This window comes from Pseudorca crassidens, chromosome 2, assembly GCF_039906515.1.
Source record: "Pseudorca crassidens isolate mPseCra1 chromosome 2, mPseCra1.hap1, whole genome shotgun sequence".
NCBI lineage: Eukaryota > Metazoa > Chordata > Mammalia > Artiodactyla > Delphinidae > Pseudorca > Pseudorca crassidens.
The window spans coordinates 161,895,024-161,908,444 of NC_090297.1; the positions used below are offsets into that span (position 1 = coordinate 161,895,024).

The following is a 13,421-nucleotide window of genomic DNA, read 5'->3' on the forward strand; positions in this document are numbered from 1 at the left end:
AAAATTATCCTTTTTAATTTATTCCTGCATCTCTTTTAGTATCAGTACTTTGTACCATATATTCTTATTATTTAAAAACAATTTTTATTGGAGTATAATTGCTTTACACTGTTGTAGGACAGTGTACCATATATATTTATTAGATATTTTTAAAAGAAAATGTATTTTTAAGAAAGTCAATGCTAACATCAACCTACTTAGTAAATTGAATAGTGATTTATATTTTGTTTCTATATTTTGTTATATTTTGTTTCTATTATTCTGTGTTTAGGAGAGGTTTCAGTTTCCAGCTCAAGTGGCTGATGTCTCTGAAAATGCTAAGGATCTTATTCGAAGGCTCATTTGTAGCAGAGAACATCGACTTGGTCAAAATGGAATAGAAGACTTTAAGAAACACCCATTTTTCAGTGGAATTGATTGGGATAATATTCGAAACTGTGAAGCACCTTACATTCCAGAAGTTAGTAGCCCAACAGATACATCAAATTTTGATGTGGATGATGATTGTTTAAAGAATTCTGTGAGTATGACATTGTAAAGAAGTTCTGTCTTGCTTTTTTTTGTAAATATGGTTATAAAGTAATTTTATAGATCACCTTACCAATTATCAAACAGTTATCGTGGCTTCCAGTATTTACTCTCCCTAAATCAAGAAATTAAAAGAGCTAACTGAGGTGAGCATAGTTATTCATGACTAGGAGCTAAATTAAAATTCAAAGATTTACTTCTTAGATTAGTTATGTCATTACGTTTCTTAAGAAGAGGACAAATTAGGGGCTTCCCTGGTGGCGCAGTGGTTGAGAGTCCGCCTGCCGATGCAGGGGACACGGGTTCGTGCCCCGGTCTGGGAGGAGCCCACGTGCGCCCGTGAGCCATGGCCACTGAGCCTGCGCGTCCGGAGCCTGTTGCTCCGCAACGGGAGAGGCCACAACAGTGAGAGGCCCGCGTACCACAAAAAAAAAAGAGGACAAATTAGATGCTTTAAAAAGTGGACTTCATGATGGCAGAGTGAAGACATTGGCAAATCTCTCCTTAAAAACCACGTTGAAACTGGGCAAAATTGTCAAAAACAACCATTTCAGGGCTTAATAAATCAAACCCAAGGTAAATAAATTGAGAAGCATTTATTCATGAAATACTGTTGAACTTTGGTTAAAAACAGCCCTCCCAACTTTTCCCTCAGCTTAATGGGGACGGTAGAACTGCTAGCATGGAGCTGCTTGTAAAAACCAGCCGTTTTGCTGACAGAGGGAGCTGACTTGATTGTAGAGCTAAATATCTATGCCCAGTGGTGTTGCCACTAAAAATAGCAAACTTGGTAGGAAATGAATGGGGAGAGAAAATCTATAGCCTTATTAACCTAAAGTTATAGCTCTGTTTGCGGCAGGTGGCTGACCAGTGGATTAGCCAAATAGTCCTCCATTTTTAGTTTGTGGGCCATACCAAAGCAGGCCAGCATAGTTTGTCAACCTCTGCTCTAAACCATTAGGTTATATTAAATTAAAATTTAGGGAAATAACACAATTTTTTTTCTTTTGTCTTTTTAGCCTTCTTAATTTAAAAAAAAATTTTATTGGAGTACAGTTGATTTACAAGGTTGTGTTAGTTTCTGCTATATAGCAAAGTGAATCAGTTATACAAATACATATATCCACTCTTTTTTAGATTGTTCTCCCATATAGGTCATTACAGAGTATTGAGAAGTGTTCCCTCTGCTATACAGTAGGTCCTTAGCCTTCTTATTTTGAACTTTCATTTTTATTCAGTTATTTCTTATGGGTTTAATTCTGCACTAAGAATTTACTTTCCACTGTTCAGTAAGTACCATATTCAAGACAGATAAGAACTTCTCTTATACTTTCCTTACTGAACCTCACAAGAAAGAATTAAATGGAGTTTCCTCATCAGTTTTTTTTATTACAAGAATTACTGTTAACAGGAATTGTGAGTCATTCCAAATTAAATACACAGTAAAGTTGATTCTGACTATTTGCTATAGTTATGTTCAGTAAAGTTGCTGCAAATACTGTATTAGTGAATCCTGAACCATTGTTCCCAGGGGAAATACACAGTCAGGTTCCTGTGAGCCTCTGGTCATAATGTTCTCATCAACCAATCAGTGCAATACATTAGCCACACAATACCTTGTTTGATGTGTGTTTCTATTTAAAGACACCTTATTTAACATATATTGTCAATTCATTGATGTCAAACTCATGGCCAACGGCACTGTGACTCATGCTGGAATGAAGCGTGTCTAACACACGTTTCTTTTGTAAGGCACATTACAGCCTTCTTGTTTGGACACAATAGATGGCATCTCAGCACTGCTCTTGGAGGCCATTTTAGATAGCAAAATCACCTGTAAGAAGCACAAAAATGAGGAAAATGTGGCACATGTAGACATTGAAAAAAACCCACTTGTTTATAGTATGAGAGCTGAAACAAGAAGGCATACGTCTCCTTGTTCAACTCCAGCTGGTAACATGTGCGTAGCACAACTCAATTTTTTCTTTGCTCTGCAAGTGTCTGCAAATGACTACAAAAGTATTTGTGAATGTTGATTTTGGGCTACAAATAAATTTCAGTGACTAGGCAAATTTGCAAATATGGAATATGTGAATAATGATTCTACTCAGTATCCGTCAGACTTTAAATCTTCCTTTTCATTTTATTAGAATTCTACAATAGCAATATTTATGGTCTAAATTTTTTATCACTAAATGTCTGTACCAAACTTAGCAATGTTTCTAAATTGATCAGTCACCTACTTACTATTGACAGGTAATATTTATAGCCCAGCCTGCAGTTTATAGTTATTCATTTCTTACCAGATGTTTTTTCCTCCTTTAGGAAACAATGCCCCCACCAACACATACTGCATTTTCTGGTCACCATCTGCCATTTGTTGGTTTTACATATACTAGTAGCTGGTAAGTTTGAAAAGTTAACATGATTTGGATGATTTAAGTCAAATTAAAAATGAATTGAGGTTTTAAAAAATATAATGCATAAGAGAGCCTTGTAAAAAAATTTTTAGAAAAAGGGTGAAGCTACTGGAAAAAGTTAGACATTACAAAGTGAATAGAACATATAAGAATCTTAACTCATTTTGGAGGACAAATAGAGAGCTCAGAATCTAACGCTTAGCAACAGGGCAGGAATTAGAAGAGTCCCATGCTATTGAATAAATATTTTCTAGGTGTCAAGCATCAGAACTTTCAACCCACTGATCTTAACATTCTTTTCACTGACCCTCATTCCACTCATATCTTCTCTTTCCTCCTTACCTTTCCTTAAATATCATTGAGAATGACTATAGTCACTCCTTGGGTGCCCCCTCAATTCCTTGACTGTCTGTTATTCTGTAACACTGGTTTTGCTAAGTTGACATTCATTATTACAGTTCCGTTTTCTGCCAATACCTGTGCAGTTCAAAGTGTCTGGAGAAAAATATCTGTCCATTCTTACTGGTCTCACTTTAAGTTCATGATTACCAACCTCAGGTGCCACTTATTGCTGCCTGGCAAATATACTGTGTTACCCTAGTGTATTCACTCTTCCACTCTCCTAGGTAACTATTTCATACTTTATACTTTTCCTCTAAAACCCCTGTCATACTTAGTCTCACCTGATGATCTCGCTTCCTCTTTCACAGAGAGGTTGAAGCGGTCAGCAGACAACCTCCCCAAGTTCACATCACCACATTTACCACCTTCACACCGCTGGACCCATGTAGTCTTCTTTTTATGGATGACGGTGTGATCTCCCTAGCTAAGCCGCATCCCTTCTTTCTTCTCTTACTTACTCTAGCGCATTGCTGTTACATCATAAATTTTTCCCTTTCTGTGTCATTTGCATAACAGATCATTTCCATCAGCTCACAAACATGCAGTTTTTTCTCCCATCTTAAAGCAAAATATAAAAACTGTTCATCTAACTTTCTTTACCTGCTACCAACCATTTTTCTGCTCTTAATTGTAGGAGAGTTACTTCAAATTGTTGTCTGTACTTTGTCCATTTTTCTCATACTCTTCTTTCTTGGCACCACTCCAGTCAGGTTTATGCTCCCATCACTTCATGCAAACTGCTTTTATCCATGTCACCACTGACCTCCATGTTGCTAAGTTTAGCAATCATTTCTCAGTCCTAGTCTGACTTATTTGCCTAGTCTCATCTCATTTGTCCCGGCTCCTTCCCATTAAAACACTCTCTCCTGTTAGCTTCCAGAGCACTTGCCTCGTTTCTCCTTACCTTTCTGGCCACCCCTTCTCATTCTCCACATTCCTCCTACTCTCCCTGTGTCCTATCACTTCATCTTTGGATCTTTTTTGTTTATGCTCTGGTGCTCTGGTATTATTTGCTGATGACTCCTAAATGTGTATTTTCAGCTGAGGCCTCTCTCCTCACTTCTACTTAAAATCTCTCTTAATCACCTATTTCAGATGTTTGTAACCTCATTTCTTATATTTCTCTGAACCTATCTGAGTGATCCTGCTAAAAGATAAGTCAAGAGTATGTCACTCCCCTGTTCAGGACCAGTTCTCACTGCCCCCAACTCCAGTGGCTTCATATCTTAACTCTAAAGTTCTTATAGGGCCCTACAAGACTGGCTCACTTTATCTTTCTGATTCTATTTCCTACTATTCTTCCCCTTGCTCACTTCTCAGCCACATAGGTCTCCTTTCTGGCCCGTGAACGTGCCAGACATACTCCTGTCTCGGGGCTTTTGCACTTCTTTTTTCTTTGTTTTTTAAATTTATTTTGTTGAAGTATAGTTGATAGGGCTTTCGTACTTCTATTTCATCTGCCGGGAATGCTCTTTCCTCTCATGTTTCCTTGGCAGGTCCCCTTATTCCTTCTGGACTTACTCAGTTACTTTCTGAGTGATGGCTTTCCTGACCACTTTATCTACATTTTTTATTTACTCTGCTTTAATACTTCATTTCCCCCTTTCCTGCTTGATGTTTTCTCCTTAGCATATAACACTGTCTAATGTATTGCATATTTTACTTGTTTGTTTATTTTTGTCTCTGCCACTGGAATATAAAGCTTGCTCCATGGGCAAGTGTTGTGCATTTTGCTCACTGCTGAATGTCCAGCACTTCAAATGTTTTTAATTAAATTGTATGGAATTAAAGAAAGCATTTCACTTAAAAGTTTTTTTAATTGACGTATACAGTTTATGTACAATATAAGTTACAGATGTACAATAAAGTGCTTCACAATTCTTAAAGGTTATACTCCATTTATCGTTATTATAAGATATTGGCTATATTCTTTGTGTTGAACAGTATATCCTTGTAGCTTATGAAGGCATTTCACTTTTGAATTCCAAAGACGACCATGGTTGGTGCTTTTGACTACTGTCTCACTTAGGTGGTCACATTGTTTTAAGCTACCAATAACCCTTCAGCAAACTTCATCTTATAATTTGTGATATTAAAATAAATTCAAGAGAATTTGGGCTATTTAAGTTTTCATTTTCAAAAATGCTTCTAGAGAATTGTTTATGGTGATTTTGCAAAAAAATATGTTTTGTAATCACTCCAGATGGCTAGCTATAACTAGATGTTCAAATGATGTTTTAAATGAACAATTTCAAAAGGTTATCTTTTTCTCTTCAAACTTATTGTTTCAGTGTAAACCCACGTTTTTTCCCCTTTTTTTCAGTGTTCTGTCTGATCGGAGCTGTTTAAGAGTTACAGCTGGTCCCGCTCCACTGGATCTCGATGTTAATGTTCAGAGAACTCTAGATAACAACTTAGCGACCGAAGCTTATGAAAGAAGAATTAAACGCCTTGAACAGGAAAAACTTGAACTTAGTAGAAAGCTTCAAGGTAAATACATTTTAAAGATAACATTTTCCCTTTTTGTATTGGACTCACAGTGTAGATGCTATTTATTATAAGTGGTTGTTTTATCTTGAAAAGAAATTTTTTATTAAATGGATAAAAGCAAGTTGTAGAAATTTATACAGAATACAGTATAATGCCATTTACGTAAACTCACATAATTAACAGTAAACAGCAAAATAGCATTTGTTTCCCACAGCTATATATGTATGTATATAAAAGTGTGGGAATAAATACCTCTGGGATAGGAAAATAGAACTACCAAGAAAAATGGAACCCTTCTTATCCTACTGCACTTTATATGATGCCCTGCCATATTTTCTCCGTTCTCATCTGTATTATTGCAATAGCTTCCTAACTGATTTCCCTGCCTTACCTCGTCCCACCACCCCCACCCCTCCCACTTTCCTGCTTTATTTTCTACAAAAAATGTTATATACAATGTATTTTACTTATATACAATGGTTGCAATAATGTTTATACGTTACATACAATGTATGCATTCCTTTAGTGAATGAAGGAATGTATCTATAATCATGAAACTTGTAACTCTTTTTAAAAATTAATTAATTTGGCTGTGTTGGTTCTTCGTTGCTGCACGCGGGCTTTCTCTAGTTGCGGCAAGCAGGGGCTACTCTTGGTTGCGGTGTGTGGACTTCTCATTGCAGTGGCTTCTCTTGTTGCGGAGCACGGGCTCTAGGCATGTGGGCTTCAGTAGCTGTGGCACGTGGGCTCAGTAGTGGTGGCTTGCGGGCTCTAGAGCACAGGCTCAGTAGTTGTGGTGCACAGGCTTAGTTGTTCCGTGGCATGTGAGATCTTCCTGGACCAGGGCTCTAACCCGTGTCCCCTGCATTGGCAGGTGGATTCTTAACCACTGCGCCACCAGGGAAGCCCCGTATAATCCTTTCAGTGTGTTCTTTAATTTGGTTTGCTAATATTTTGCTGAAAATTTTTACATCTATATTCATCAGGGATATTGGTTAATGCTGACCCTTGAACAGCACAGGGGTTAGAGGCACAAGCCCCATGCAGTCAAAAATCTGCGTGTAACTTTACAGTCATTCCTCTGAAACCATGGTTCTGCATCTGCAGACTCAACCACTGGGGATCATGTAGTATTGTAGTACACATTTACTGAAAAAAATTCGTGTATAAATGGACCTGTGCAGTTCAAAAACGTGTTGTTCAAGGGTCAACTGTAGTTTTCTTGTGGTCTCCTTATCTGGTTTTGGTATCAAGGTAATGGTGGCCTCATAGAATGAGTTTGGAAGTGTTCCGGTCTCAGTATTTTGGAAAAGTTTGAGGAGGATTGGTGTTAATTATTCTTTAAATGTTTGGTAGAATTCACCAGTGAAGCCATCTGGTCCTGGGATTTTCTTTGTTGGGAGGTTTCTGATTATTGACTCAATCTCTTTACTCATTATTGGTCTGTTCAGATTTTCTAATTCCTCCTGATTCAATCTTGATAGGTTGTGTTTCTAGAAATGTGTTAGTTTCTTCTAGGTTATGTAATGTCTTGGCATACACTTGTCCATAGTAGTCTTTTATGAGCATCTATATTTCTACAGCATCACTTGTAATGTCTCCCCTTTCATTTCTAATTTTATTTATTTGAGTCTTCTCTCTTTGTTTCTTAGTCTAGATATTTTGTCACTTTTGTTTGTCTTTTTAAAAAAACAGCTTAGTTTTGTTGATCCTTTCTGTAGTTTTTCTTGTCCTATTGCATTCATTTCTGCCCTGAACTTTGTTATTTCCTTCCTTCTGCTAACTTTGGGCTTAATTTGTTCTTCTTTTTTTAGTTCCTTGAGGTGTAAGATTAGGTTATTTGAGATATTTCTAATTTCTTAATATATGCATTTATTGCTGTAAACTTTCCTCTCAGAACTGCTTTTGCTGCATCTCACAAATTTGATATGTCATATTTCCATTTTAATTTGAGATTTTTTCTCTTTTGATTTCTTCTTTCACCCGTTGGTTGTTCAGAAGCATGTTATTTTGCTTCCACATATTTGTAGATCTTCTCACTTTCCTCTCTTTACTGATTTCTACTTTCATACAGTTGTGGCCAGAAAAGATAGTTGGTATGATTTCAATATTATGTTTGTAAAGATACATTTTGTGTCCTGTCATATGATCTATCCTGGGGAATGTTCTGTGTGCACTTGAGCAGAATGTGTATTCTGCTGCTGCTGGAAGGAATGTTCTGTATATGTCTGTTAAATCTGTTCTAAAGATGGTTCAATTCCAACGCTTCCTTATTGATTTTCTGGCTGTACAATTTATCCATTGGTGATAGTGGCATATTGATGTCCCCTACTATTATTCTGTTGTTGTCTATTTCTCTCTTAGGGTTTGTTAGTATTTGCTTAATATATTTCTGTGCTCAGGTGTTTGGAGCATATATATTAACAATTGTTATATCTTCTTGATTTATTGACCCCTTTATCATTATATATAATGACCTTCTTTGTCTCTTGTTACTGTCTTTGGCCTGAGTGTATTTTGTCTGATATAAGTATAGCCACGCCCACTTTGTTTTGGTCTCTGCTTGGAATATCATCTTCCATCCCTTCACTTTGAGCTTACTTGTCTTTAGAGCTGAAATGAGTCTCCTGTAGGCAGCATATAGTTGGAACTTGATTTTTTTTTTTCATCCACTCTGTGCCTTTTGATTGGTGAATTCAATCCCTTTACATTTAGGGTGGTTATTGGTATGTAAGGACTTACTATTGCCATTGGTCTTTTGCCTTCTGGTTATTTTGTATCTCCATTGGTTCTTTTTTTTTTCCCCCTTCTTTTTTTTGTCTGCCTTTGTAAGTTGATGATTTTCCATGGTGATTTGCTCACTGTCCCCTTTTTTACATCTCATGTCTCTCTTTTAGATTTTTGCTTTGTCTTTACCATGAGGTTTACATAAAATATCTAATTGATAAAATAGTCCTTTTTCTGCCTATAGCGACTTATCTTCATTCACCTGTAAAGGTTTCATCCTTTTACATCTCCTTTTAGATTTTTGATGTCACAGATGATCACTTTTTATGCTGTGAATTTGCTACCAAATTGTAGTACAGTAATTTTTAATGCTCTTTTTCTTTAACACTTATGCTATAATTGTTTAACACACTATTGTAAAATACAGTTACAATTTTCTAATTCTGACTGTCTATTTGTCACCTTAATCAGAGTTTTGTGTACTTTCAACTTTTTGTTTCAGCTTGAAGAGCTCCTTTCAGCATTTCTTGTAAGACAGGTCTAGTGGTGGTGAACTCCCTCAGCTTTTATTTATGTGGAAAGCCTTTATTTCTCCTTCATATCTGAAGAATAACTTTGCCAGATAGAGTATTCTTGGCTGACAACTTTTATCTTTCAATACTTTTGAGTATGTTATTCCACTCTCCCCTGGCCTATAGAGTTTCTGCTGAGAAATCTGCTTATCGCCTAATGGAGCTTCCTTTGGAGGATACTTTCTTTTTTTCCCTGGTTGCCTTTAAAATTCTTTCTTTAGCATTGACTTTTTTTTTTAATTGGAGTATAGTTGCTTTACAATGTTGTGTTAGTTTCCGCTGTACTTTTGACAGTTTCATTATAATGTGTGCTGGAAAAGGTCTTTTTTTTGCATTGAGATAGCAAGGTGTTCTATTGGCTTCATAGATTTGTATGTCCGGTTTTTTCCCCAGGTTTGGGAAGTTCTCAGGTATTATTTCATTAAATAAACTCTCTGCCCGTTTCTCCCTCTCTTCTTCTGGTATACCCATTATTCTTATTTTGGCTTTTTAAATGGAGTCTGATAGCTCTTGTAGGGTTTCTTCACTTAAAAAAAAAAAAAAAACAGAGGGCTTCCCTGGTGGCGCAGTGGTTGAGAGTCTGCTTGCCGATGCAGGGGACATGGGTTCGTGCCCCGGTCCGGGAAGATCCCACGTGCTGCGGAGCGGCTAGGCCCATGAGCCATGGCCGCTGAGCCTGCGCGTCCGGAGCCAGTGCTCCGCAAGGGGAGAGGCCACAACAGTGAGAGGCCCGCGTACCGCAAAAACAAACAAACAAACAAAAAAACTTAGTTCTCTTTCCTCTTCCACCTGAATCATTTCTAAATTCCTCTCCTCCATATGGCTTATTCTTTCTTCCATCTGATCTGTTCTATTTCCAGTGCTTTCTAATGCAGTATTCATATCACTTATTGAATTCTTCAGCTTCAGAATTTTTGTTTTGTTCTTTTTTTATAATTTCAATCTCTTTGGTAAAGTGCTCTTTCTGTTCATTAATTTTATTCCTGAGTTCACTGAGTTGCCTTTCTGAGTTTTCTTGTAGCTTGTTGAATTTCTTCATAACAACTATTTTGAATTCTTTATCAGTTAGATTGCAATATTCTGTGTCTTTGAGTTGGTTGCCTAGAGAATTGTCATTTTTTTGGGATACTGCGTTACCATGATTTTTCATAGTGTTTCATGAACTGTGCCTCTGCCATCACATTTGAAGTAGCAAACACCTTTCTTATTTAGGTAAGGCTTTACTTTGATTCTAAGTTCAGCAGCTTGGCAATCAGAAGCCTTTCTTTTGTTTTCCAGAAGGTGGCGCTATAGCACAAAATTTGGCTTTCTCTTACCAGAGATGACCCTCCACTAAAGTTTGGAGTGTGTGCATGGTAAAAGCTGTTGGCAGAGTGTAGGAGGTGTATGCTTAGTACCTGGGGCTTTTTAGTGGAGGAGTCCAGAAATCTGTGGACAGACAGCAGGAAATGCATTCCTTCATTTCTCTTTGTCTGCCTTCTTTCCTTCCTACCCTTCCCCCACCCCCCCCCTCAGAAATCCGGGTATTGCTGAAAAGCAACAGGGTCCCTCCAGCTGCAGCCCTCACAGCCTTCACAGCCCAGCACTTTCACTCATCACTTTCACTTTCTACCTCCTCTGCTAGAGAGGTCACTGTTGCCGGTACCTTGGATCTGCAGCCTCCTCTGAGGTCCAGTCTACCCACTTTTGGATACACATATGGATGTATCTCTGGTGTCCTGGTGTGCTGTGCAGAAGCAATTTTGTTCAGTTATGGATGTCCAATTAGTTGTAAATCGAAGGGAGAGGAAAAAGGAATGACCCATAGGGGCATGATACTGATGTCACTCAGTTTTGATTTTTAAATGGTGATATGCATACAGTAAAGTGTGCAAGTACTCACTTCAAATTGTAAGCCCCGTAAATGTTTATATTAGTGTACTTTTATGTAACTTGCCCCCCCAATCACTATATAGAACACTTCTAGCATAGGATAAGGTTCCATCATGCTCCTTCCCAGTTTGTAGCTTACAACTCTGAAGTAAACACTATCCTAAATTTTTTCAGCATCAATTAATTTTACCTTTGAACTTCATATAAATGGTTTCATACAGTATGTTCTCATTTGTATCTCTTTTTTTAATAACATGGTTTTCCATGTGTAAATATCAATAGTTCCTTTTCTTTTAACTGCTGTTGAGTGTTACATTGTATACAAATACTAAAAAAATTTATCCAATGTCTGAGTTCTGACTTTTTTTTTTTTTTTTTTGGCGGTACGCGGGCCTCTCACTGTTGTGGCCTCTCCCGTTGTGGAGCACAGGCTCCGGACATGCAGGCTCAGCGGCCATGGCTCACGGGCCTAGCCGCTCTGCGGCATGTGGGATCTTCCCGGACCGGGACAGGAACCCGTGTCCCCTGCATCGGCAGGCGGACTCTCAACCACTGTGCCACCAGGGAAGCCCCTGACTTTTATTTTAAAAAATACAACACATTGGGTGGCTTATAAACAATAGGAATTTATTTCTCCCAGTTCTGGAGGCTGGAAGTCCAAGATCAAAGTGCCAACATGGTCAAGTGAGGATTCGTAGCCAGCACCTTCTTGCCGTGTCCTCACCTGGTGGAAAGGGCTAGGGATCCCTGTGGGTTCTCTTTTATAAGGCATTAATCCCATGCATGAGGGCTCCATCCTTATAACTGTAACTTAAACACCTCCCAAGACCCCACCTCATAATAACATCATCTTTGGGGTTAAAATTTCAACATATGAATTTGGTGGGGGACCACAGGTATTCAGACCGTATCATCTAAGCTGTTGTTGTTGAACATTTGAGTTATTTCCAGATATAGACTATTATAAACATAGCTTCTGTGAATATTGTTATATCTTTCTCTTGATGGTCATATGTACTTATTTCTCTTGGATATCTACCTAGGAGTAGGATTTATGGGTCATAGGATAGCATATTTTCAGCTTTAGAAAATATTGCCAAAGAGTTTTCAAAAGTGATTGCATCAATAGTTTCACTAATAATATATGAGTTTCACTTGCTATATATTCCCATCAGAATTTGATATTGTCAGCTTTTTAAATTTTAGCCATTCTGGTATCTGTATAGTGGAGTTTTGCTATGATTTTAAATTTATATTTCTCTAATAAGTAATATTTACTGTTCATTTGGATATTCAGTCTTGTGTAGGTTCTTGCCCTTTTTTCCCATTAGGTCTTTACATGTCTTTTAAATAATTTTTATTTTTCAACTTCACAAACAATATAAGACCCTTATAACAGCCCTTTATGTTGTTGTTGTTTTATAGTTTACCTCTATCTGTGTTGTAAACGTTTCAATACATTTATTTTATTCTTGCTTTCAATATTTATTACTCATTAATTTTTAAAATATTTTTTTTACCCACAAATTTACCCTTTTTGTGTTCTTATTTCTTTCTAGTGATCCATGTATCCATCCAGAATCATTTTTCTTTAGTCTGAAAAACTTCCTTTAGTGTTTCTTATGATTGTGTGTGTTATAACTAAATCTCTCCATTTTTGTTTGCCTGAGATGTCTTTATTTTGCCTTCATTTTTGAAGAATATTTGCTGCGTTAGAATTCTAGCTTGGCAGTTTTTTCTTTCAGTGCTCTATAGATATTATTTCATTGTTTACTGACTTCCATTATATTTGAGAAGCCAGCCAACTATTAATCTTGGTCTCTTGAATGTATCTTTTCTTCCTCCCCTCTGGTTGCTTTTAAGTATTTCTGCTTAACTTCACTTTCAAACAGTTTGGCTATGATCTACCTGGGTGTAGTTTTCTTTGTATTAATGGAAAATCCTGTTGGGGATTCACTGAGCTTCTGAAATCTTGATTGATATCTTTCATCAATTTTGGAAAGTTCTAAGCATAATCTCTGTAGATATTTCTTTTGCCCCATTCACTATCTCTTCTTCTTCTGGGACTCCAATTACATTTATCTTAGACTGTGTCCCACATTCATTTTATGTTCAGTCCTGTTTCTTCCATTCTTAGGTTTTTTTGTGCTTAATTTGGATATTCTCTATTCACTTGCTTTCAGGTTCATTTGTCTTGTCGTCTGCTGTATCTGTTCTGATGTTAAGCCCATTCAATGAGTCTTAATTTCAAATATTGTCTCTTTTAGTTAAGGAATAATCATTTGATTCATTCTTATAGTTTTCAGTTCTGCATTGAAATTTCCCACTGTTTTGTCTTTTTTCCCCTATGTTTTCTTTAACATCGATAATATTTATTTTAAAGTCTTGTCGGCTAATTTTAACACCTGAA

General features: G+C 37.1%; 1 protein-coding gene across 13 annotated transcripts in view; it reads left to right on the top strand.

Moving 5' to 3' along the window:
• CDC42BPA (CDC42 binding protein kinase alpha) overlaps positions 1 to 13,421 on the top strand; it is a 325,295-nt gene that overhangs the window by 171,872 nt on the left and 140,002 nt on the right. For all 13 annotated transcript variants that reach the window (XM_067729568.1, XM_067729561.1, XM_067729563.1 and 10 more), the window contains exons 8-10: positions 272 to 520; positions 2,854 to 2,933; positions 5,674 to 5,840. In XM_067729568.1, the coding sequence (XP_067585669.1) occupies positions 272 to 520; positions 2,854 to 2,933; positions 5,674 to 5,840 (496 nt within the window). The remainder of the gene's footprint in view (positions 1 to 271; positions 521 to 2,853; positions 2,934 to 5,673; positions 5,841 to 13,421) is intronic.